The following is a 27,882-nucleotide window of genomic DNA, read 5'->3' on the forward strand; positions in this document are numbered from 1 at the left end:
ATTGATTGGAACAAACACTGGATATCAAGCTGGGAACCAGCATCTCTGGCTGGTCCGAGACTGCAGACAGCTGCAACGGTTCCTGGGATTCGCTAATTTTTACCATCGCTTCATCAGGGATTTCAGTCTTGTCTTGCCTCTGACCCAACTAACCTCTCCCAAAATTCCCTTTCAGTGGTGTCACCCAGTCAAAGCTGCATTCAAACTTCTTAAAAAAAGTTTTGTTGCAGTCTCTCTCTTGCAGAACAGAACGACAACGTCCTCACCTTGGAGGTGTTGAGACCTTGGCTCGAGTCATAGTCTGGATGGATCACAAGAATCTAGCCTACCTACAGACAGCTGAACAGCTTAATGCCTGACAAGCCAGGTGGGCCCTGTTTTTTACCCATTTCCACTTTTCCATAACTTACAGACACAGTTCACACAACATCAAGCATGATGCTCTGTCACAGCAATACTCCGGTAACGGCCTGCCCAGCCGGCTCTTCATTTCTGCTTCCGTATATGCCACTGGGCACACATAACTAAATTTACATGGCATCCTGGCATCCATTAGACCTTCACCTTCCTATAGCATCTCTTTTGGTGGCCTACACTGATAAAGGATGCTAGAGAATACTTCTCTTCCTGTTCTATCTGTGCACAGAATAAGTCTTCCAGCTTTCCTCCTGCAGGTCTGCTCAGGCACTTTCCAACTCCTGGACAACCCTGGTCCCACATCACTCTCAACTGTGTGACTGGTCTGAGCCCTTCCAGTTGAAACACGGTAATACTCACCATAGTAAATCGCTTTTCAAAAGATGCACACTTTGGCGCCCAACCCAAACCTTCCACAGCACTGGACATGGTTCAGCTCCTCACAGACCGCATTTTCTGCCTCCACGGGATCCTTCTTGACATTCTCTCCGATCGCGGGCCCCAGGTCTGGAAAGAGATCTGTTCAGCAATTGGCATGAAGGTCAGTTTGTCATCTGGTTTTCATCCCCAGACCAATGGTCAAGCTGAACAAAACAATCAGGAGCTGGAATCTGCACTCCATGCATCGTCTCCACCAATAACCGCGTGGACCATGCAGCTTGCCTGGGTGGAATTCACTCATAATTGCATGACCTCTTCAGCAACTGGCCTGTTCCCTTTCGAGGCCTCTTTGGGCCACCAATCCCCGCTCTTTCCGGGAATAGAAGGTGAGCACTCTGCCCCATCTGTTTAGCATCATTTGTGCAGGTGACGCCGTATCTGGAAGACCACGCAAGCAACCTTCCTCCAGAAGGAATCAGACTCCTATACTCCTAGGCAGAAGGTCTGGCTCCTGACTAGGGCCCTATTCAAGCAGAATCTAAGAAACTGTCCACAAATTTTAGCGGTTCCATATGAAATTGAGGCCAGATTGAGGTTAACCCCATCTCTGCTTGCGTGAAGTCTTTGCCCAACATACACATCGACAATGCTTTCCATGTTTCCGAGCTAAAACCATATCTCTCCAGTCTTCAGTGTAAGGAACAGTCATGGGACAAGGAGGGGGTCCTCCCTGGCTCGTTAGCTTGTTTGTTGTCTTCTCTTTTCTTTTCTCTCTCTCTCTCTCTTTTTCTCTCTTCCCTCCTTTGCCTTGCTCTTTGTTTATTTTGTTCTCCCCACCTGGGTGGTACTCACTGTGGGTTCCTCACTGCGGCACCTCCCTGGATTTTTCCCTCACTGTGGAAAGCCTGAGTTTCTGTAAGTGATTGTTCTGTTCTGTGAAGAGTGTTTGATGACTGGATGTTTGTTACCTCTCCCTGGATCCCTGGAGTCCCATTCCTTACCAGCACCATTGTATATAGCAGTTTGTAATTGCACTGTAAATAAGCACACCTAACTGTGACAACCTTGAGACCCGCATTTAAGTCCTCACTGGCAAACATGATACCTTGTGCCTATGGTGCTCAAGTTAGTGACTATTTTGTTGGTTTTAGCTTTTTCATGGGTTGACCAATATTAATATCTAGAATATCACTCCTTGCACCACAGCGCTTTAAGATTACTAAGTTTTGAAATCTTCTTGGCTATGTTTTACTGCTGTCAGAGACAAAGTTTAGCAGTACAAAGAAGAAGGGGCAACAGATGACAGAAACCAAGCAGATGGTGCCGGGAAAAATGGGAGATGTGTTGAATTAACTGGTGTTAATATAAAAAGATACGCACAGACAAATTAACCAGAAATCACATGAATGACACAGAGCAAAAGAACGGTCTAACAGAAGTTATACTTTCCTCTGTAGAACTCACACTCTAGGTGCTCTGTAATAATAGATGAAGCCCATAGTTAATAATGAGCATAATCAATTAAAAAAAACCTAACAGGATTAAAACTTTGGGAGGAGTAAGTACACTGTCCTATTAAAGCTGTGGCGGTGGTCTCAAATTTGCTTAGCGAGAACAGAAAGCAAACCTAGAATTTGTGGTCCATTAGTCAATGAATAAATACAATAAAATGTTTGGCTATTGAAGCTTTAAAATCTAACAACAAGCTAAATATCCACCTTGGAGATGCAGTTAAAAAAATGCATTATAATGTGTGCATTTATTGCCCTGAAAGTTTTTACACATTGTTTATTTTAATGTTTTTTGACTCTGCCATAGTAGCTTTGAATGATTGATGGTTCAAAGTAATCCTTATTATTTCGGGGCGATCGTGGCTCAACACTTGGGAGTTCGCCTTGTAATCGGAAGGTTGCCGGTTCGAGCCGCGGCTTGGACAGTCTCGGTTGTTGTGTCCTTGGGCAAGACACTTCACCCGTTGCCTACTGGTGGTGGTCAGAGGGCCCGGTGGCGCCAGTGTCCGGCAGCCTCGCCTCTGTCAGTGCGCCCCAGGGTGGCTGTGGCTACAATGAAGCTGCCATCACCAGTGTGTGAATGTGTGTGTGAATGGGTGGATGACTGGATATTTAAAGCGCTTTGGGGTCCTTAGGGACTAGTAAAGCACTATATAAATACAGGCCAATTATGTTGGGCCCTAGTGCAGCCTCTCAGTTCAACCTCAGTCTGAAACAAGTTGTTTTAACTGCCCAACTCCACTAGCTAAGACAGAGGTTCTCGAAGTGTGGGGCCCACACACACACAAAAAAGAACGCTTGGACACTGCTAGCATAATGGACAGATTTTTGACGGGGCTCCTACACAAACGCAAAGCAGGAGATGAAGCATCGCCAAAATGTTTCCAAACCAACCTCATTCCAAGCCAAACACAAGAAAATATGGTGAAGCATATCTTCCCTTTGGCTTCACCTGCACAACTGCTGAGGTAGGTCTCTGTGATAGAATTAGTTCTCCCTGCATCAGGAGCACGCACTGGGCTCTTCAAATCACGGACAAACAGTATCCCACATTTTTTATTTTTAGTTCACAAACACTTGTTGTAATGACTAACTACTCCTGACATTTTGGAGATGTTCTTTATACAGTAAAGTAAAAACTGAAGATATTAAGATTAACAGTATTTTGTAAATGGTAGATGGCCTGTATTTGTATAGCGCTTTACTATTCCCTAAGGACCCCAAAGGGCTTTAAATATCCAGTCATCCACCCATTCACACACACATTCACACACTGGTGATGGCAGCTTCATTGTAGACACAGCCTCCCTGGGGCGCACTGACAGAGGCGAGGCTGCCGGACACTGGCGCCACCGGGCCCTCTGACCACCACCAGTAGGCAACGGGTGAAGTGTCTTGCCCAAGGACACAACGACCGAGACTGTCCAAGCCGCGGCTCGAACCGGCTCATTTCTGCCGCTTGTATCCGCGATCTCGTTCTTTCGGTCACTATCCACAGCTCGTGGCCATAGGTGAGGGTAGGGACGTAGATCGACCGGTAAATTGAGAGCTTCGCTTTTACACTCAGCTCCCTCTTCACCACGACGGACCGGTGCAGCGTCCGCATTACTGCAGCTGCAGCCCCAATCCGTCTGTCGATCTCCGGCTCCCTTCTCCCATCACTCGCGAACAAGACCCCGAGATACTTGAACTCCTCCACTTGGGGCAGGAATTCATCCCCGACCCGGAGTGGGCACTCCACCCTTTTCCGGCTGAGAACCATGGCCTCAGATTTGGAGGTGCTGATCCTCATTCCCGCAGCGTCACACTCGGCTGCGAACCGTTCCAGTGCGAGCTGGAGGCCCTCACCCGATGAAGCCAACAGAACCACATCATCCGCAAAAATCAGAGATGAGATTCTGAGGCCACCAAAGCGAAAGCCCTCCGCCACTTGGCTGCGCCTAGAAATCCTGCCCATAAAAATTATGAACAGAACCGGAGACAAAGGGCAGCCCTGGCGGAGCCCATCACCCACTGGGAACGAGTCCGACTTATTGCCGGCAATGCGAACCAAGCTCTTGCAACGGTTGTATAGGGATCGAATGGCCCATAGCAATGGGCCAGACACCCCATACTCCCGCAACACCTCCCACAGGACACACCTGTGGGAGGTGAATCAGCTACGTAGAATCAGCTACGTTTTCAAAAATACCATGTAGGTGTGGACGTAGCATAAAAGAATTAGTAGTTTATTTTATTGCTACGTGTAATTTATTGCAGTTTACTTTTATTTGTTCAATTGTTTACTAAATGTTTGAGGTGTGAAATAAATCTCAATGGAGTTTGAAAACAAAATATGTGTGTGTGTGGTTAGGTGGGGAGGTGGTGTTTGGGAACCACTGAGCTAAGATAAGCTACTGTAAGCTTCTTCTGACTGGTTGGGGCTTCTGTGCTCACATCTGGCAATGTGTGCCTTGGAGCAGGGGCGGATCTAGAGAAATTTTCTTAGGGTGGCATGAGGGTGGCAGAGAAATCAAATGGGGTGGCAAAATCAAAGCCTTTTTTTTCAAACACATATGCAGGTGGTGACATATGGTTAAAGTGATTCAAATGCAGTAAGTATACATGCTTTTCATATAAATATAGTCTAATTAAACATGTTAGTTTCACATAAAGTCCACATAAAACAACTGAATTTTGATCCTATGTACTGCATAGCCTGTGTAATAAATAAATATGTAGCCCAATAAGTATAAAATCCAGAAAGCTACACAACATGGGGCGGTGTTGTTCAAAATGTGCTCTGGCACAATCATAGTCATGGCTTGCTGCTGAAAACAAGAAAAAAGCCGGTCCTGCTATGGGCTGAACCATTTGTTAATGGTGGAGGGGGGTAACACGTCCTTGATAAATCCCTTAAAATCGCAGCTTTGGCGTATGCAGATGACGTGACGGTGATAATTAGAAACCAAAACGAACTGTCTTCAGTTATGGAGATATTACACCATTACGAACAGGCATCAGGTGCCAAACTGAACCAAGACAAAACTGAAGGGGTGTGGCTTGGACATCCGACCAGACAACCTAAAATGATGATCTCTCTATGTAGGGAGATTAAAATTTTGGGTATATGGATTGATAATACTGACTCTAGTTTACTAAATTGGAATAAGAAAGAAAATGAAATTAAAATGGAAATTATGAAATGGGAAAATAAAGATACAAATTATAAAACGCGTATTAATATTGTAAAAACACACATAATTTCGAAACTTCTTTTCCTTGCCGCAATTTTTCCTCCTCCGAGAACAACTGTAATGAAAATAAGTAAGATGTGCATTAAATTTATCTGGGGATCCAATCGAGAAGTGACTAAGAGAAAATTTATGTACAAGAGTAGGAAGCACGGGGGTTTGGGAGCCCCAGACTTAGAGATTGTTTTGCGAATTCCTTTTATAAAAATTACTCAAAGCGCAATTTCTCGGGGTGCCCCGTGGGTTCGAGGGAAGGAGCAATTGTGGCAAAAGAAAAGAGGCAGGGCCAGAGCGGGTGTTCCATACCACAGACTTATGTTCGGTGACTTATCAAGTCAATGGGAACAATATAGTTTAAATATTCTCCAAGATAATACGAAAAATATCTATAAAAAAATTAATGAAACCAAAAATGAAGGTGTAATTCAATATAAGTATGCAAATGAAGATGAAAACCTTTCAATAGTTAAAAATATACAAGACAAATTATTATCTGAAAGCATGAGAGACGTGGTGTGGCTCATCTCGCTCGGGCGCCTCCCTGTGAGAGCGGTGGTACAATGGAGTTGTTTTGTTACCACCATGAAATGTCCTATGACAGGCTGTGATGAAGATGAGACCCTAGAACATCTTCTATTGGATTGTTATAGGACAACTGAGATCAGGCAGAAGATGACAGAGATTGGCTATGATGTGGATGTTAATATTAAAGCAGTTAAATATGGTTTGTTTAAAGAAAAAATGTGTGACGACAAAAGGAGACTCTTTTGGTTAGTAATGTGTGTAATAAACACACATATTTGGAAAACTCGTGCCAAAGGAGTACTTGAACAAAAGATGATAAGTAGTGATGTTGTGAGTAAACATATCATTACAGACCTGCGGAGAAGACGAACAATGGACCTGAAACTTGGGAAAGTTTTCCCCTGGAACGAATTAAAACTGTAAGTCTTGTGAACGTTGTGTGGACTCAGATGCTAGATTTTCCTCCTTGTTTCTCCCTTTTGTATGTGCTCATGGTTTTGTATATGTAATTGTATGTGTATGTGCATTTTATATGTAAACTTGTTTACTTTAAATAAAGTTTAAAAAAAAAGAAAAAAAAAGTAACACTATGCAATAAATGTATTTGTAGAATTTATATTCACTGTTAACTGTAACTGCACTCAAAGTGTTAATGGTATCTTATTTTAACCCTTTAAGACCTACCATAGAACCAAGTCCGCCAGAGCTTATATTATATTTTTACATGCTGTAGTGCCATTTTTGGGAGCTATACATCAATACAACCATTATAGCCCAAATGTTAATAATATGTATGCATTAAGTGCATAGTAATTACATAAATTGCAAAAAAGTGCAATAAACTACAAAAACATTGAAAATCGTTTTGTTTTTTTTAACATATATTTCTGGTTAGAGAAATTTAAGAGGCTTATCCCTCAAAACTGAAAATACAAAAAAGTTGCACAAAATAGTTTCTTGTACCCTGTCAGGGCTCTGACAGGGTACAAGATGACAACTTTGGAATTCTACTAGAAACAGTCGATCATATTTGTTTGTCAAAGCTGAATTCAATGCTTATTGTAGCTAACAGCTACAATAAGCATAAAAGCTACTGTACGGCTATCATTTGTTAACATGACGCTTGGTCTTATACATGTAATACATTTATTACCAACCTGAGAGTTCATCCGCTGGTCATTCGACATGACGAATGACTTCTGAAGTCTTAATTCAGCTCAAGACGCTGTAGATTCCCGTCAGTAACACTTTCGGTCCACTAGTAAAACATAGTTTTACTAATCTGCGGTTGATTACTCTTGAACCGGAACCGGATGTCAGTCCCAAAAAACTGAATTTTGGAACTGAAACCGAATGGTGAGAACTGAATCTGAAATTATTTTATTTCTATTATTAAGTTTGCTTGTTATTCATGTTTTGGTTGATTAACAGTCACCAAAGTTTTGGTGATAAATAAAGTGTATATATTGCTTTAGATCTCACTATGCCCCCATGTGTCAGAATATACCTTGTGGAGTACAATTGAATTATTTTAATTTAGAGCTGACTTTTTCTCTTTTATTCATATTTTTTTTTAATAATTCTTAATATTATTACTATTATTATTATTAACAGAGATCAAAGTTTGCAGTAAAAACCATCTGAGTTTGAAAACTGCTCTGTCTGTGTTGGTGGCTTTAGGATGTCACATTTGCTCAGCTGTCAGTCAATCAGCCATTTCCAGAAGTGCTGTAAAAGCTTCGCTTATGTCATATTCACTTCAACAGATAAGCTGAACTCAGCACACACACATCCCTATTATTGACAGTGACAGCCAAGGTGTGTGTGATGACCTCACTGCTGCCTTTGCTCCTCCACTGTACTGCAGTTGCATATGACCTCAAGGTCCCGTAGCACAACACACATACACATACAAATGCATGCACTCAGGAATGCAAAACGCCTCAAATGCAAACGCACACTCTCACTGGGTGTTTTCTTTTTACACGGGCACACACAAACACACACAATATTCCAAGAAGGTCACTCCTCTCTCCCTCCCCTGTACTGTGATACCACACATACAGTAAAAGCATACTCCTGCAGGGGTGTGTTAGTATGCCTCAACAAACACAGCCACATCCCAGCTTGATAAAAACATGAGTTGCCTGCAGTAGCTTCCTATCCATTGTGTTACACCATGAGCCCACAGTAAGGTAAACTTCACTCTGCTGTTAAAGTCACTATACACATTCAGTCCAGTTTAATCCTAAATTGGGCCAGAACACTAAAATTACAATTAATAAATCGTTTCAATAAAACACCTCCAAATTGTTCCCCTTTCATTCAGTGTAAAGACATTTAACTACCAAAGAAATAAAAAGAAGCAACACTACAAAGAAATTTTACTTCCACAGAAAAAAAGACTAAAAAATTACAGAGAAGACATTGGCAGCTCATTACTCATTACAATTATGTTTTTCTATAAAGTGGTTTTAGATATTTGTGCTTACAAACGATGAAACATACACAATTAGTACAATAACTGTGACAAGATCAGGCCTAAAAGATACATAATAAAGTGTTTTTAATCTCTTGTTATTGTAAAAAGAATATACAGGTTTTAATTTAAAAAATCACCTTACTTTAAATGTAACATCAGACAAACAACACATGATATATTACATCATGTTTTTATTTACTGAACAAAATGTAGAAGCGGTGTGTAAACTAAGTGTACCCCATTATTCAATAGCTTATTGATCCTCAAGCGAGGATGTTTCTGTATGACTTTTAGTCTCATCACTGTGAAAGTATTTTGTACTTACAGTGGGCTTATGTTGCAGCACAGTGGAGAGGATGCTACTGTAGGTCAGAACATGAAGTAAGGATTATTTTGAACCATGATTCATGCAAAGCTACTTTAGCTTACAGTGCGCATGTTGCAGAAGGTCCAGATGACTTCTTTTTACTGTATAACTCCTGATGCGTCAAACCTTAGACTTGAAAGAGTATATATATGTTTAAATCTAGATTTAAAAAAAGCTGAGAGTACTCCACACTGGGTCATGACTATGCACTGGTAAATTATCATGTGCCTGGTTGAGAGGAGATGACAAGAAATTGGTGTTAAGGCATCATTAATTAAATAATTTAATATAATAATTATTATTATATTAATTTAATAGAATAATTATTTATTTAATTATTTATTATATATGATATTTATTTGTTTGAACTACACTTAATACTCTGTTTTTCTTTCTTGAATTAGAATTCTGATTGTACTGGTCTTGATCTTTCCGCTGCTATGTGTAAAGTGAGATAAGGCCACTCATGTTCAGTCCACTCTAAAGCAGTAAAGTAGGTGCTGTTTTAGTAAAATGAGGTGTGAGGATGAAAACGAGGCAGAACTAAAACATGCTGTCCTCAGTGACATTGAGGACACATGAGCACCTGGCTTCATATTCAGCTCATATTACAAAAAGGTGTATTAAAGGCCTTCATCCCAGCTGAGCACAGCAAAAGGAAGAGTAAACACCTGCTACTACTGAATAACAGAAATCGGAGGACATGGAAAAAACAATGCAGTTAAAAAAGCAGAGAAAACAGAAGCTGAAGAGAAACTCCCCTGTCTGAGACATTGATTGATATTGTGTCTGACGTGTCTTCACCATCCACCTAGAGATGTCAATGTGCCAGTCTAACAAGTCATTATGTAAAAATGATTCACCAAGTTCCTCTTAATATAGAATGTATTTGAACTGCAGTCAAGTTGTGTTATTCTCTTAATGTTGACCATGTTAAAGCAGCATTTTATCCTGTATAACATTAAGGCAGCTGTTAGAGTTCATTTTTGTCCATTTGACAGATTGTATATTGGCTCTTTCCTCTTCTCCTATCAAATAAGCGCTCCTCCAAACTGGAAGAAGTGCTGATATAAATCCTCCTGGAGAAAAACTCCTAACTTTGAAATCTTCTACTTTTTGGAAATGTAATGCAATGTATTTTCTGGTATACCACTCAAATTACTGACTGGCCTGGCTACTACTGACGATCCAGAATCAGATTTTTTGCCATGTAGGTTTTTAGTCTGATCAACCAAAAAACAACCAAAGTCACTGTAATCAGTGCAGACAGTTGTTTTTATTCAGTTGTAAAAATTATTCTTAATGAACAGGTCAAAGAGTACAGCGTTCAATGTCCTTTATGAATTATGCTACCGAGTTGCTTTAAGAAAGTAGTCTTTGAATTGTAATTCCAGAGAACTACTACTCTAAATACAAGATTAATTATGTTTACTATTAAATTGTTTTACTATTGAAACTAGGGCTGGGCGATATGGCCTAAAATCCATATTGCGGTATAATTTGAAGCATGTGCGGTAATGATATATATCGCGATCTATTCTTTTCTTCTGCATAATGTATTTTCTGCACTATAAGGCACACTTAAAATCCTTTAATTTTCTCAAAAATCAACAGTGCGCCTAATGTATGAATTCTGGTTGTGCTTACTGACCTCGAACTAATTATATGTGGTACACGGCGCTCAAAAATCTGTCAAAAATGTTTTAGTACGACTTTGGTAAGCTATGAAGCCGCACCGCTTGATGGATTGTTGGAGGATTACAGCTACCATAGTCAGGAGCCTCGCAGAGTAATCTGGGTCCAAAACTTATAGGTTCCAAAGTCAAACAAACACTGCAGCATCACTGAGAGTTAAAAACTGTCTAAATTCTTTCATCTTTAATAACATGATCAGAGTTGCTGATTTACAAGGTGGAACAATTAAGTTTAACATCCAGGAATCCATGAAAACAGAATTTATTAAATTTAATGGAGTTAGAAGCTAGCAGGAAGTTAGCAGGAAGTTAGCAGGAAGTTAGCTCGCTAGTTTCCACCTAAGCATGATATAGCATGTATTGACTGAAAAATTCAAAGTACAGCTCTGCTGTCACTTCCAACACAAATGAAGACAGAAAATAAACAGCAGTGACGTTTGTAGGGTTACTGAAGTTGGGCTAGCTGGTATATAATGATGTGCTACATGATCGCTAGCGACACAGCTATGTTAGCGTAACATAAACACAGTGAAGCTGAAGGATGAACGCTAACTTTTTTCCACTCGATACAAGTTAACGTGAGGGTTCCCGATGGTTAGGGACAAATGCAATCGCATGGCAGGATGCTGTAAACGGACCAAACTTCAGTCAGGAGAACAACTGAGATAATCCATCCACAATACGAGGTTAGTCATTAATATACTGCAACAACATGGGAATAGAGCAGCTGCGAGAGAATTCAACATTAATGAATCAATAGTACGGAAGTGGAGGAAGCGCAGTTTTTGGCTTTCTTCATATTCCAAAACGTGTTTCATCTCTTCGCTATTACTGTCACCCGGCATAATTTGCAGATGATATTGTTTGCAGCCGCTGCAATACTTTCAACCAAAACAGGCGCAGCTTGATGACACCATCAACATACGCTATTGCGGTAGAGCGGTATAGTCAAAATCTCTACCATTGGCCAAATTCATATCGTTTCTACCGTATACCGTTTATACCACCCACCCATAATTTAAACTATTATATATCTGAAAATTGCGCTGCTAATATTTTTATACAATTTCGATTACTTTTTACTCTATAAAAGAAGACAGCAGTGTATAATAAAGTCTAACAACTGGACTGAGCAACTCAAATTGAACAGTTTACTGACAGGTTTGTCATTAATGAAGTTTGGAACATCGAACAGCAAATCAAGATATGAATAACTTATTTTAACTTGGGTGCAACTTTTGTATTTAGATTGCATTTTCTTTCCAAGTCAATTAGGCATGGAAAAAAGTCGGCCTCGAATGGACATTTCAGGTCTCACTTGTGTGTCTGATGCATTTGAGGAGTTGTGATATGACAACATCAGAGAAACCCCTGTGGTAAAACATCTGCTCTCAGACACAGTATGATCCTCTCTCTTGGACAGGAACACTCATATGACCTACAGGCCTACTGCGTATAGTCACCAATGCTTAGATGTTCTCGTTGTTGTGTCTCCCTCAACTATACTTTCATCCAGCCTATGAATTAAGAAAATACCAAAAAAGCTAAAATATTAGTAGTGCACTAATTATGCCTGGAAAAACTGTACTAAACATATGCATATTTTTCATTTTTGAGATCAACTCTACTTACCATTTACAGGCCTAACATACATTAAAACATACATTAAATGTAGCTTTTTCACAACTCTTGCAGCATTCATTCTGACAGTCATAATTCTGTTTGCCTGTAGCACTTGACTAGGCTTGGTTTGTGGGGGTCAGAGTAAGAGTTTTGTATCAGACTACTGATTGTGCAAGGCAAACTAAAATGTTAACATAATAAACTGCTTATAAATCATCAAACCATGTTGATATCATCAGGGTTAACTCCTGTTAGAGGTAGACTCCATTGTTTCTCATACCCAACAGAGGACAACTCCTCTGGCTGCAAAGGTCAGACTGTATAGACGTCTGTGAAAAGACATCACTTGACTCTGCTAAAGAGAGATACAGTACTGGGTTGGGTGTGCGGGTATGAGCAAGGGGAAGATCGAGTATATGTCCTTTAGTTACCAACATGCCATATTAGTGCCATAGACAAGGGTTTATGCATTATTTTGGCTCCTTAAAGCTCTGGATTATTGCAAGTAAAACATTAAAAGCCAGACAGGTTCACTTTCAACTCGATGGATGAGGCTGTGCCTCAAGGTGGGTGCTAATTATGGCTTTGTGTGTGTGTGTGTGTGTGTGTGTGTGTGTGTGTGTGTGTGTGTGTGTGTGTGTGTGTGTGTGTGTGTGTGTGTGTGTGTGAAGGCAATGATGCTAAGGCAGCACTGTCTCCAGACCGACACAGCATGACAATGACACGAAGGGAGAAGGACAAAAAAGAGGGATGGAACAGAAACTGAGAGAAAGAGAAAGTGAAATAAAAATGAAACTATGAAAAAATGCAGAGAACAAGCCTGAGAGAAAAGACAGACAATCCTACAGCCAGTTTCAGTCTAGACAAGGTCAGCCAAAGTGTCATGTACACTTTAAAGCAATCTTTAAAGCGACACACAGTCCCAGGAAGATCCCTGATAGCCTGGATATGTAGAGTATAATCTGAGGAACATGAGCTGTCCCTGTTTATATGAACTTAAACCATTCTGAATTAAAGAAAAATCTGTGAATATATGTGAATTAATGATGATGCTGAACTACAGGGAGTGCAGAATTATTAGGCAAATGAGTATTTTGTCGACATCATCCTCTTCATACATGTTGTCTTACTCCAAGCTGTCTAGGCTCGAAAGCCTGCTACCAATTAAGCATATTAGGTGATGTGCATCTCTGTAATGAGAAGGGGTGTGGTCTAATGACATCAACACCCTATATCAGATGTGTATAATTATTAGGCAACGTCCTTTCCTTTGGCAAAATGGGTCAAAAGAAGGACTTGACAGGCACAGAAAAGTCAAAAATAGTGAGATATCTTGCAGAGGGATGCAGCAGTCTCAAAATTGCAAAGCTTCTGAAGCGTGATCATCGAACAATCAAGCGTTTCATTCAAAATAGTCAACAGGGTCGCAAGAAGCGTGTGGAAAAACCAAGGCGCAAAATAACTGCCCATGAACTGAGAAAAGTCAAGCGTGCAGCTGCCAAGATGCCACTTGCCACCAGTTTGGCCATATTTCAGAGCTGCAACATCACTGGAGTGCCCAAAAGCACAAGGTGTGCAATACTCAGAGACATGGCCAAGGTATGAAAGGCTGAAAGACGACCACCACTGAACAAGACACACAAGCTGAAACGTCAAGACTGGGCCAAGAAATATCTCAAGACTGGTTTTTCTAAGGTTTTATGGACTGATGAAATGAGAGTGAGTCTTGATGGGCCAGATGGATGGGCCCGTGGCTGGATTGGTAAAGGGCAGAGAGCTCCAGTCCGACTCAGACGCCAGCAAGGTGGAGGTGGAGTACTGGTTTGGGCTGGTATCACCAAAGATGAGCTTGTGGGGCCTTTTCGGGTTGAGGATGGAGTCAAGCTCAACTCCCAGTCCTACTGCCAGTTCCTGGAAGACACCTTCTTCAAGCAGTGGTACAGGAAGAAGTCTGCATCCTTCAAGAAAAACATGATTTTCATGCAGGACAATGCTCCATCACACGCGTCCAAGTACTCCACAGCGTGGCTGGCAAGAAAGGGTATAAAAGAAGAAAAACTAATGACATGGCCACCTTGTTCACCTGATCTGAACCCCATTGAGAACCTGTGGTCCATCATCAAATGTGAGATTTACAAGGAGGGAAAACAGTACACCTCTCTGAACAGTGTCTGGGAGGCTGTGGTTGCTGCTGCACGCAATGTTGATGGTGAACAGATCAAAACACTGACAGGATCCATGGATGGCAGGCTTTTGAGTGTCCTTGCAAAGACAGGTGGCTATATTGGTCGCTGATTTGTTTTTGTTTTGTTTTTGAATGTCAGAAATGTATATTTGTGAATGTGGAGATGTTATATTGGTTTCACTGGTAAAAATAAATCATTGAAATGGGTATATATTTGTTTTTTGTTAAGTTGCCTAATAATTATGCACAGTAATAGTCACCTGCACACACAGATATCCCCCTAAAATAGCTAAAACTAAAAACAAACTAAAAACTACTTCCAAAAACATTCAGCTTTGATATTAATGAGTTTTTTGGGTTCATTGACAACATGGTTGTTGTTCAATAATAAAATTATTCCTCAAAAATACAACTTGCCTAATAATTCTGCACTCCCTGTATCTTCATTATCATGCAAAAGATAACTAACAATGAATTATTTAGTGAAATGTTATTGTTATTCTTTTTTCAGCCAGCATGCAATTCTGAATAGGGGACGAGGTTCGTTACTAGATTCATTATTCCCTAAATCTATAGACAATTAATCTGTGAAACAAATGCTAACTAAATATAACTGAAATAAGTGATTATGTAAAATAAGGACATACGGTGGTATTTTTTAAATTCATATCTGTGCAATATTATGTGACATTGTTAATTCTTGTTTGTTTTGTCTTGTTTCTTCTTCTTTTTTTGGTTTTGGTCATATTTCTGATTGCCCATTTGGGGGCCCAGCATTAAATTCTTAATTCTTTATTTCTTTTTGTTTATTTATTTGCAAATGGCTACTTCCTACTATCCAACCATCTGGCTGGATCTGGTTCATACCAATCATTTGTCTAAAGAAGGCTAAGTTTCTCTCTTAATGGATGTTTGGTTTCCAAGTACCTCTTTAGCTTGGCCCCATGGTAGCATTAACCAAATAGCTATAAACTCCAATTCTATGAAAAGCTTTGCTCTTAACCTTGATGCCCTAACATTTCCTTCTTTCATTTCTCTATGGTTCAATTATGGAAGGAAGGCAAGCAGTCTCAAAGCTTATCTCTCCACTGCGCCCTCATAGACAATGTTTGTATACTTTAAAACCACTATATAATATCTACTGCTACCATATTTATTTACCATGATGTAGGGAATGAATCACAGAAAAATATTCAGGCAACAGTTGCTGTATACACGTTTTTACAAGCATCTCAGATTTATTTATTTATTAAAAGTCAGTAACCAAGCGTATCAGACACGTTGTGCTGACAAAAAGCAATCGAAATCTCCTCCCCTATCCACCAGTCGTTCTTAACATCTAGTGATATGTCTTCAGTTCTCCATATTATAGTACCGCAAGCCAGGAAACATTACCAAACTAACAGGACAGTTGTACTCCACCATTTTCATAACACAGTTTTGATCAACTCAACATCTATGGAAGATTAACATGGTCATGTCAAACCTTGCTTTGGTGGTATTTTCATTTGAATCACAGGCTTGCGTGACAAATTATCATTTTGAGGCCAAGTCAGCTTCAAGTTGCTTTACTTTTTCAGCACATTTTGTCTGATATTATGAACAGTTAACAGAACTTTATCTGTGCTACATTACTTCCCTGAGATCCAGCCGCCTCCACACTAACTAATGTTTTCCTACAGCTTTGGACAAATCTGACGTGACTCTTTCACCGATCATCTTCAAAAGGTGTCAAGTTAATAATATGTTAGCAGTCACAAAGGATACAACGCAGCCTGGGAAATTATTTCTTCTATTTCTATAACTAATTATTTCTTCTGTGTTTCTTTAAGAGGTAAAGTCTGAAAATGAACTTTGACCCAGAGACGGACTGTCTAAAAAACGGATGGTGTCAAACTGAATTATAGTAAGTGTTGGATCCAAGCTGAGTGCCAGAGGTTCTTCAAGTGATCAGGTTTCTAACGTGACAAAAAAACTAAGCAGCATACAGTCTCCAATCCAATCACCGAGTCCTGTACCATAATGTTGCCTTTCTGTTGCTATTAAATTACATATATTATCATATAGATATGTGGTAGACTTTAAAATAACTTTAAGATATGGCGCACTACAATAACAGCCATACACAGATGGCACAGCTTCATTATTAAGCTTTCACTTACCATCAGATTGATAAGATGTAACTCATTTTAAAAGCACTGCAAGCCTAATGTTATTTCAAGCAGGCCATGAAGTCAAGCTTAGTTGCAATCCCAGCTGATCTCAGTGCTAGCACACATCAACTGATGGCTCATTCTACAGAACCAACTGGTAAATACAGGTTGTGTTTTTCAGTTTGAACTGGACGCCAGTGTGAGGCAGGCAACTTAAATTGAACTCTAGTGATGCCAAAATATCTAAATATCTAATGGGTTACCAACCAACCCATTCAGCCAGAAGATCACATGAAGAAAATCACTATGTCTATGTTTAAATGCTTGTAGCAACTTACCGCTCTTGGTGTCCTTTCCATCCAGTAAGGGTCGGTAGTCACTCTTGGAGACCGTCTCCCCAACTTTGTCATCGTAGCTCTCTTTCTCCAGTGAAGCCACAAAGTCTCTCTTCAGGAGGGCATCACCAGGGGCCCCACCTTGGACGCCACCGCCACCCCCACCCAGAGCATCTCGCAGGCTCAGGTCCATAGTCCCGTTACTGGAGAGAAAAGGGACAAAATTACTTACATAAATTTTTGCTTAATGATATTTTTCTTCACCTTTAGTCAGGCGCCCATGTTGCTCACTACACTTATAAACTTTATCAGGCAGTTTTTGGGAAAAAATCTCCCAAGTTTTTTTTTTAAACAGAGCAAGGGATTTTCAACATATGACTTCTTTTTTAGAAAACTTAAATTACTTATCTACAGAAAGTAGCAGGCATATTTCAGAAAAAATGACCTGGGTAAATATTAATAAGCAACTTGAAAACAGACCTTTTTATTGAACCATTTACTTCTTTTTAAGCACCTTTCAAATGCTCAAAGCTTGAAAAATCTAGTCAAAACTGAGGAGTATCTTTACACACAATATAAAAGCTTCACAAAGGGCCTGAACTGTTACTTGAGAAAGCATCGTGCCAAAAACAAAAGCAATCAGTTCAGAGTTGAAAAAAAAAAGAATTACTGATGATGAGATGAAACTATAAGCACAGATATGTTGCTTATGTGCGAAGAAAGAAGAAAGATCACCGTCCCCACAGTGAAACATGGTAGTGGGAGTATTATGCTGTGGGGATGTTTCAGTGCATCTGGAACTGGGAATTAGGGCTGTGCAATATGACCAAAATCTCATATCCCAATATAAGACATATATCGTCCCCTTAACGATATAAATCACAAAGATTTAACATTTTCTGTAAATGCTGTGAATCTCGGGCAGCTCGACTTGCGTTAAGTGTTTCCAGCTGGGCGTCATGTACCTGGAGTCGAGTGTTTTAACCGATGTACGAAGTGATACATTTTTAGACATAAGTTGTAACGGCCACCGTTTTCTTTGTGGGTATTTATTATACGGCGTGCTGCGGGAAAAAGGCTGTTCTAACGTTTGAGTCTAAGGTTTATTTTTTAGCACCTGGCGACTCTTTTTTGCTTCTCATCCGTAAATACTCTGCATACTCTTTCACGTGATTCAGTTTATTTTGAAAAGTCTCAACAGGATCTTGAGCTTTATTGTGAAAGGGTTATGTGGAAAATAAACAAGCGGACACGCGATGGTTTTACTGTCGTTGTTGCTAACGGCAACGCATAAAAACAGGCGCTTGTCCGTCTGTAGTGTGGTTATATTAAATATAAGAGAAAGAGAGAACTTTAAGAAATTAATACAGCCACTACAGTGACCATCAAAACGATGAAAAAATATTGCCATAAACAGTTTATTTTGCGACACCACTAAACAAACGATAGCGCAAACTGAAACGATAGATGTTTTTATATTACATCCAATATATATCGTTATATCGAACAGCCCTACTGGGAATCGTATTAATTTGGAAGGAATCTTAATGCTTAATTAAATGCTTAATTGAAGCACCTGTTCAGCAAGCTCCAATGTGGAGAAAAGTAGAGCGGTAATATACAGTACAGCATAAAAAGCAAATATGATGCAAACTAATCCATGACACAGAGGCACAATTTGACTGACAAACCGTTTCTGGAATAAGATGCATCAAGGAAGGAAATAAGAATATGAAATGCACTTCATCCTGACATAACTTAAATCAATATGTTCAGTTAAGAAATTACCCCTTACAACTTTCTAAATCCCACAAATACACACTGCAGCCCAACACTTAGACAGCATGACCCTATTACAAACTCTTCTTTCTCCCTGTCCTTTATTTCTGTTTATCCCTCCATCCACACTCGCGGCAAACAAGCTGTCATTGTCTTGCAACTGTACCAAACACACACACACTGACACTCTGTGGCCAGCAGCCAGGATGAGGACATACAGTAGAGTGTTAGCAGGCCTTGAGAAGAACTGTAGGCCATTGTTTCAGGGGTCAGACACCTTACAGTGGTCACCACACACAACATTCCCAAACTGAGAGTCACTTTGGGGTTCTTTAACAGTCTTGTTTTCTCTTGTTGGTTTTCACTGTTGCGCTAATCCACATGCAAATGTATTATTTTTTCACTCTCCTCTCATTTTTCTCATAAACATACATTTTTACCAAAAGTGCTCATTCCAAGTACTTTGTGTCACAGTCACACATTCCTCCTGACTCTTCCTCACACAAACACAATCAGGATGTACTCAATAATGCCATCATTCTAATTTTTAAAATGAACTATCCCTAAATAGAAGCCTCCATTGCCCTCCTAGCGTATTATACTGCAATATTTATCGCTTCATTGGACAGGTTTCATCAGCCAGAACATTCAGAGGCCTGAACTTGGGGTTCTTTGGGGGGGGGGCTTTTTTTTGCCTCATTGAATCTGTCTATCTACTGTTTTTACTCACAATAGCAGACATTTTTTTTATCATTACTGACATACAGAATTATACAGAATAACAATTAAGTTTTGTGTCTGGAAATACAACCCATACAGAAGCTTATCCAGAATCCCAATTATGGAAAAGCTTCACGTTTTGAAGGTAACAGTGTATATAATTTCTAGATTCAATACGAAGATTTACTTACAGAGAATTACTCAAAACAATGATAAAAACACTAAAGATGATCACAGGACTCTGCAGTTCTGCTCAGTTTGAAGCTGCTTTTTGTCTATTTATGTCTGCAGTACGCAGATATTTTCAGATGAAAAAGCTCTGATAAAACCAATGTGCATTACATCCTCTACAGCATGCATAGTTAATGAGTGGCTAGTGAATAAGCTGTAATAGCTGTATTACAGCTGAGCTGTAAGAAGAGTGAATCTGGCTTATATATTTCTCAATATTTCTTCCCACAATGTATAATACATATGAAATAACATTATCTTAAGGTAGTACTAGTACTAGTAAAAGTGGTGCACTCCAAAATTTTAAAGTAAAGTTAACAGCTGGTCATGCTCATCATTTTAGATGCAGAATAATATATTCTGTTTGTTTTTAGGTAGTTTTCTAAAAATGTAATCTGCAAAGTCAACAGTTACTATACCTGTGAACTGTATTACAATGTTGAAATATAGTGGACAACTACAAGAAAGTTGCACTAAACAGAGACAGTTAGTTAAGTTTAAAATATGTGAAAATTTATTTCTATTCAAATAAACATTCTGTGAATCACATTTTCTTTTTTTTCTTCTTTTTTTTTTTACAAACAACATTATTTCAACAGGATGGCTACAATCAGTGGGTTCCCTCTTAGAATAAACTTTAACATCAGTGCGACACATCTGTATTATCATGTTACTATGTTACTATGCAAAGAAAAAGCAGTACATAAAGTAAGGAGGAAAAAAGAAAAAGCTTATAGTGACGGTAAGACTGTTGAGTGAGCTGTTCAGGTCTGAAGGATTAAAAACTGTCTTTCTACCCGAAAACCACCACCTCTCCCTGTCTGAAGCCAACCGTCTGCTACGTAATCACTTCACCCTCCAAACCACTGGCAGTCCTCACACAAGCTAGGACACACACACTGGCAGGAATTTAAACACTTTGCTGTACCGTCATAATACAACTGAGATTAACCTGAGGATATTTTTGTAACTGTGTGTGAGGTAACGCGAAACCTAATGTCAATTAAGCTCTATTTCCAAATTGCTGCCTTTTTCTGCTTTACATAAAAAGGGTATTAGCTAGGTTTTGTAATTATTTTGACCAGGCTGACAAAGTTTTCTGGGAGGAGTTTGCATTATAGATTTTTCAATCTTAAAGTATCAGTAAATAGAGTAACTCTTAGAATTGCAAGAGTCACTGAACAAAAATGTCTTTTCATCATTTCAATCACTACAACATTAAACAACAATTTATGTAGAAAAAAGTAGAAAAAAAATGCTTGCATCAGTGGGTGTGAATGGGTGAATGAGCTATGCTGTCTAAAGTGCTTAGAGTGCTCAGTCAGACCACATAATCTGCTCCAATAAAACCAAACAAAAAGGGAAATGTCATACTAAAACTAAAAATGTATACTGTTACATTTCTGCTATAGACGCTGATGCATTCTTATAACTATAAATGAAGATTTGTGATGCAAAAAAGTTATTAACAATCAAAATCAACAATTAAACTATCAGTTGGTTGGAAAGTGTTTATTTACAACATTCTTAACTGTCACAGTTTATTTGATCTATTGAATTTGTAAGTTAGCTCACATCCAAATTCTAATTAGTGTCTAATTTTTAATGCAGTCTTATTGGAGAGAGTCAGAAGATAAACCAAAATATCCCCCCCCCCCCCCCCCCCCCCAAAAAAAAAAAAAAACCAAAAAACTATTATATAAAAGTTAGAAGTTAATTTGCATGTCACTGAGTGAAATATTTGATCCCCTACAATACAGCTAGAATTTTGGCTCCCACAGATTGGCTCAATCAATTGTAGATAGTCCTGATCTCAACTTGTTATGTGATTAAAGCACACCTGTCTACAGAATCAATTTCCAATTCCAGCCTCTCCACCACTATGGGCAAGACCAAAGAGCAGTCATATGGTAAATGAAGTAGTTATTATATAGGTCTTTTCTACTCTGAGAAGTCAAAACAATTTATACAACTTGTCTCATTCACACAAGCACTTTTTTCTGTACACATTTGCATATTATCTAACATTCCCACACATTCATACGCCACTGGACTTCCTGAGCTACATATACTTGGATGTCAGGACCTAGAATGGGTCTACAATCCAACTGTAGGCCCATTGTAGCCTTCAATCCCTGGGCTACAAAACTATCAACAATAATAAACAAAGTGCTGTACAGCTATTTGAAACTAAAAGGATAAATAAATAAAAGCAATACATAGCAATACAAGTAAAAAACACAATACAAGTTAAAAACAATAAGAATTTAAAAACTAGAAAGCCTAGAATTAAGACATGTAGGATAGGTTGAACAAATGTGTCTTCAACTTAATTTTAAAAATCCCCACAGAGCATGCCTGCCTAACATCTTGAGGGAGGTTGTTCCACAAATATGGTACACGAAAAGAAAACGCACGTTCTCCAATTGTCTTTTTTCTGGCTCTGGGAACCTTTAGAAGGCCAGAGTCCTAAGATCGTAGAGCACGGCATGGAACATAAAGGTGTAAAAGGTCAGAGAGGTATGACGATGCCAATCCACTGGCCTTGTAGGTGAGCAGCAGGATCTTAAAATCTGCTCGAACCTAACAAGGTAGCCAACGAAGAGATCTCAGTAGAGGGGTAATGTGCTCAAATTTCCCAGTTCTTGTTAAAATGCGAGCAGCTGCATTTTGCACCATCTGTAGACCTCTAAAACTTTTCTTTGGTAGCCCAGAAAGAAGAGCATTACAATAATCAATACGTGAAGACACAAATGCATGGACAAGAACCTCTGCAATGTCGTTGGCAAAAGTTGATTTTGAATTTGGCTATGTTCCTCAAATGATACAAGGCAGTCTTTGTTATCTCTTTAACATAACTCGAAGGAGAGCACCATGTAGACCTGCACCAGACTGGGAAGAGTGAATCTACAATAGGCAAGCAGCTTGGTGTGAAAAAAATCCATGAATCCACATGGTAGGATTTGTAAAGAATTTATTCGTAAATCAGGGTGGAAAATAAGTATTTGGTCAATAACAAAAATACAACTCAATACTTTGTAACATAACCTTTGTTGGCAATAACAGAGGTCAAACGTTTACTATAGGTCTTTACCAGGTTTGCACACACAGTGGCTGGTATTTTGGCCCATTCCTCCATGCAGATCTTCTCGAGAGCAGTGATGTTTTGGGGCTGTCGCCGAGCAACACAGACTTTCAACTCCCGCCACAGATTTTCTATGGGGTTGAGGTCTGGAGACTGGCTAGGCCACTCCAGGACTTTCAAATGCTTCTTACGAAGCCACTCCTTTGTTGCCCGGGCGGTGTGTTTTGGATCATTGTCATGTTGGAAGACCCAGCCTCGTTTCATCTTCAAAGTTCTCACTGATGGAAGGAGGTTTTGGCTCAAAATCTCACGATACATGGCCCCATTCATTCTGTCCTTAACACGGATCAGTCGTCCTGTCCCCTTGGCAGAAAAACAGCCCCATAGCATGATGTTTCCATCCCCATGCTTCACAGTAGGTATGGTGTTCTTGGGATGCAACTCAGTATTCTTCTTCCTCCAAACACGACGAGTTGAGTTTATACCAAAAAGTTCTACTTTGGTTTCATCTGACCACATGACATTCTCCCAATCCTCTGCTGTATCATCCATGTGCTCTCTGGCAAACTTCAGACGGGCCTGGACATGCACTGGCTTCAGCAGCGGAACACGTCTGGCACTGCGGGATTTGATTCCCTGCCGTTGTAGTGTGTTACTGATGGTGACCTTTGTTACTTTGGTCCCAGCTCTCTGCAGGTCATGCACCAGGTGCCCCCGTGTGGTTCTGGGATCTTTGCTCACCGTTCTCATGATCATTTTGACCCCACGGGATGAGATCTTGCGTGGAGCCCCAGATCGAGGGAAATTATCAGTGGTCTTGTATGTCTTCCATTTTCTGATGATTGCTCCCACAGTTGATTTTTTTCACACCAAGCTGCTTGCCTATTGTAGATTCACTCTTCCCAGTCTGGTGCAGGTCTACAATACTTTTCCTGGTGTCCTTCGAAAGCTTTTTGGTCTTGGCCATGGCGGAGTTTGGAGTCTGACTGTTTGAGGCTGTAGACAGGTGTCTTTTATACAGATGATGAGTTCAAACAGGTGCCATTCATACAGGTAACGAGTGGGGGACAGAAAAGCTTCTTACAGAAGACGTTACAGGTCTGTGGGAGCCAGAGATTTTCCTTGTTTGAGGTGACCAAATACTTATTTTCCACCCTAATTTACGAATAAATTCTTTACAAATCCTACCATGTGAATTCATGGATTTTTTTTTCACATTCTGTCTCTCACAGTTGAAGTGTACCTCTGGTGCAAATTACTGACCTCTGTCATCATTTTAAGTGGGGGAACTTGCACAATCGGTGGCTGACTAAATACTTTTTTGCCCCACTGTATGTGTGTCTGTGTGTTACACCGGAGCTCTTTAAAGGGGGAAGCTTGACAACCAAGCTAGCTACCATTAGCTGACAACTTAGCACTGATGTTCTTTCACTCAAATGATGTTACTTCTGGTTCCAAACATACAGCAGCAACAGCTCTGAGAAATCAAATAATAAATGATGACATCCATCTTTTACACTCTTAATGATCAGCATGAATGGTAGATATAGACTACAAATAAAACTTGCATATGACTCAAATGCGCAAGTTGAGTTTGATATATTTTTGCAATGTGCACTTATCAGAAAACTGTGCCAACATTGAAAACAGGAACTGCTGAGATTGATTTTTGTGCAAAGTGCAAATCTATATGAAACAGGTCGATGGAGATGCAGCCAGGATTCAAATTTGGTGGAATGCAATGTCAAACCAAATTACAGTGTCCTTCTTGATCTTAGATCTGGAAAATGACAATAAATTCAGTACACACATTTTCCATTATTCTTTTTTCTTATTACTCCTACTTTCAATGTCATGGAAAGTGCTGCTACAGCAGCGATGTGCTCCTCTACTTTTTTGTGAATGAGCCTGGATGCACAGATGTGTATGAATATATGTGCTATGTTGACTCATAAAATCTCATAATAAACCAGAATCCTGAATATAACCATGTGTTGGTAACTGCACTTAATACTGTAGCTACAAATATTTGTGGTCTTCTAAGCCAAACAGAAGTGCAAATGCATATGATTTTTTTGCCATTTTTAGCCACCAACGAGCACAGTGAATGTGGGAAAGTGTATCTCCCCGGGGCCACTAACCTCTCCATTCACTGCTGTTACATCATTAGCACAGATTTAGATATTGTACTGTGAGTCATCACAGAGCTGAATTGACCTACAGCTTAGCTGAAAACTGACTTGTATCTTTCTGTGTAATGAAAACAAGTGTTTTCTAGTCTATGGTGAGATGATAACTTGACCAGATGTGTAACAAAATCAGAACTGTATTCATTCCAATTTTGTAAATCTATTTTAACCCACATACAGATGAGAAGTGAATGAAAAAAAAAAAATGGGGGCTCGTCCCTTTTCGTTCGTGTGATTGGTTCGTTTCCTTTTTGCGTTTGTGGTGGGGGGGAAAACGTCGTGCGCGAGTTTTGCGGCTCTGGAGTGCGCGGATGCGGTTGGGTGTCTGCGGAGTTGTGTTTTCCTTTTTCGCTTTGCTCGTGATGTCGTTTGACATGGATGATTTTGCGCAACGTCCCTCCATTGAAAAGTTGGAGCGGTGCACAAAAGCAGATTTGTTGGTAGTGGCTAACTTATTCGGGGTGGATGTTCCGTTGAATGCTAAGAAGGCGGAAATTAAACACTGTTTGGTGGAGAGACTGGTGGACAGGGGAGTGTTTGGGGGGCAGAAAACTCCTGCACCAGGAGGGACCACCTCATCAGCCTTTGGTTCGAGTTCTGCATCCGCATTAGGAATACCAAGGGATTGTGGTCGGTATAAACAATCACAGGCGAGGGACTGCCACCGACACATACACCTCGAAATGCTGCAATGCGAACAGCAGAGAGAGGGCCTCTTTCTCAATCGTGCTGTACCCTCGCTGATGGACATTGAATTTCGTTGAGAAATAGCCGATTGGGTGATCCACACCATGATGGTCTTCCTGCAGCAATACGGCACCTGCCCCGTTTGCACTGGCGTCCACTTCCAACTTAAAAGGGCGTGCAAAATCAGGGGCGGCCAGCACTGGCGCACTGCACAGGAGAGTCTTAACAGTCCAGAACGCACTCTGACACGCAGAGGTCCACACAAAAGGTCTCAACACACTAGTGAGGCTAGTGAGAGGTGCGACCACGTCCGCGAAGTTTTGACAGAAACCCCGGTAGTAGCCCACCATGCCGAGGAAACGGCGAAGCTCACGCCTAGTCTGAGGGGCGGGAAAATCCAGTATGGCCTGGATTTTGGCCGAGATAGGGCGCACTTGCCCCTGACCCACCTGCTTTCCTAAGTACGTCACCATGGCTTTACCAAAATCACACTTGGCGAGGTTGAGGGTGAGGGATTCCCTTTCCAAGCGATGGAACACATCAGTGAGTGTCTCCATATGCTCTGACCAGGTGTCTGAATAGACGACAATGTCATCCAAATACACTTCACACTTGCAGACGCCGCCCAGCACGATATTCATGAGCCGTTGAAATGTGGCGGGAGCGTTGCGCAACCCGAAAGGCATGACAGTGTACTGGAGAAAATGGTCAGGAGTAACAAAAGCAGAGATTTCGGCCGCACGTGATGTTAGGGGAACTTGCCAATAGCCCTTTAACAAGTCCAGCTTGGTAACGAAGGTCGCAGAACCGACCCTATCAACACAATCCTCCATTCTGGGCAGAGGATAGGAGTCAGGCTTGGTCACACTGTTCACCTTCCGAAAATCTGTACAAAACCGTGGGGTCTTATCCGCTTTAGGCACTAGGAGACATGGGGAACTCCACGCACTAGAGCTAGGGACAGCAAGACAATTCTCCAACAGATAAGAGACTTCTGTCTGGAAAAGAGCACGCGTAGTGGGATTCACCCGGTAGGCATGCTGTTTGATTGGAGGATGGTCCCCCACATCGATATCATGCTCCAACACGGTGGTACAGGATGGAGTGTCCGAGAAAAGATTAGGATGATTTTCAATCAACCGACACACGTCATTTCGGACATCATCGTCTACCCCAGTTAAATGTGACCTTAAATCACGTAGGATTTCAGAATTCCTAAGTCGTGCGCAGCCCACAGCACAACCGAAAACCAAATCGTCACCTACTGGGTCATACCGAGTTTCGGAAACCGGCACCCCCACAGTCGCAACTGTTGACACACCACCAGCAAAGTAGGGCTTCATCATATTAATATGACACACACGGCACTTTTTCCTTCGCTCTGGGGTGTCGATGACATAATCCGTGTCACTCAATTTCGCCTGCACTGTATACGGACCACTGAACTTGGCCTGGAGGGAAGATCCAGGGACCGGTAAAAGTGTTAAAACTTTTTCTCTATTTTTGGTTTACCAAAAGCTGTTCAAACTGACCAAGGCTCTAATTTCATGTCTAGGATTTTTGCTCAGGTTTTGCAGTCACTTGGCATTAAACATCGGAAATCTAGTGCCTATCATCCGGAGTCGCAAGGTGCGCTCGAGCGGTTTCATCAGACATTGAAATCGATGATGCGGAAATTTTGCCTTGAGTCTCAAAAGGAGTGGGATGAGGGGTTGCCGCTGCTTCTTTTAGCAGTGAGAGAAAGTGTGCAGGAGTCGTTAGGATTTAGCCCTGCTGAGCTGGTGTTCGGTCACACAGTGCGTGGCCCCTTGCGATTGCTTAAGGAGAACTTCCTGTCCGACACTGTTGCCCCTAAGGAAAATGTGTTAGACTATGTGAGCTCTTTCAGAGAGCGTTTGCATAAAGCGTGCGCAATTGCACGGGATGCTCTCAGTGCAACACAAGGTAGGATGAAGAGGAAGTTTGATGTGAAGGCTGTGCAGCGAAAATTTGAGGTTGGTGATAAAGTTTTAACACTTTTACCGGTCCCTGGATCTTCCCTCCAGGCCAAGTTCAGTGGTCCGTATACAGTGCAGGCGAAATTGAGTGACACGGATTATGTCATCGACACCCCAGAGCGAAGGAAAAAGTGCCGTGTGTGTCATATTAATATGATGAAGCCCTACTTTGCTGGTGGTGTGTCAACAGTTGCGACTGTGGGGGTGCCGGTTTCCGAAACTCGGTATGACCCAGTAGGTGACGATTTGGTTTTCGGTTGTGCTGTGGGCTGCGCACGACTTAGGAAT

At 40.7% G+C, this 27,882-nt stretch overlaps 1 protein-coding gene across 1 annotated transcript in view; it reads right to left on the reverse strand.

Moving 5' to 3' along the window:
* The window catches only part of LOC146614159 (uncharacterized), a 124,031-nt gene that overhangs the window by 80,493 nt on the left and 15,656 nt on the right, over positions 1–27,882 (reverse strand). Inside the window, exon 2 of the mRNA XM_085378090.1 lies at positions 16,910–17,109. Coding sequence (XP_085234216.1) covers positions 16,910–17,099 — 190 coding nt within the window. The 5' untranslated portion in view covers positions 17,100–17,109. The remainder of the gene's footprint in view (positions 1–16,909; positions 17,110–27,882) is intronic.

The sequence above is a fragment of the Diplotaxodon limnothrissa genome, linkage group LG18, assembly GCF_057381915.1.
Source record: "Diplotaxodon limnothrissa isolate DT_005_m linkage group LG18, D_limnothrissa_male_GT1.1, whole genome shotgun sequence".
In the NCBI taxonomy this organism is placed as follows: Eukaryota; Metazoa; Chordata; class Actinopteri; order Cichliformes; family Cichlidae; genus Diplotaxodon; species Diplotaxodon limnothrissa.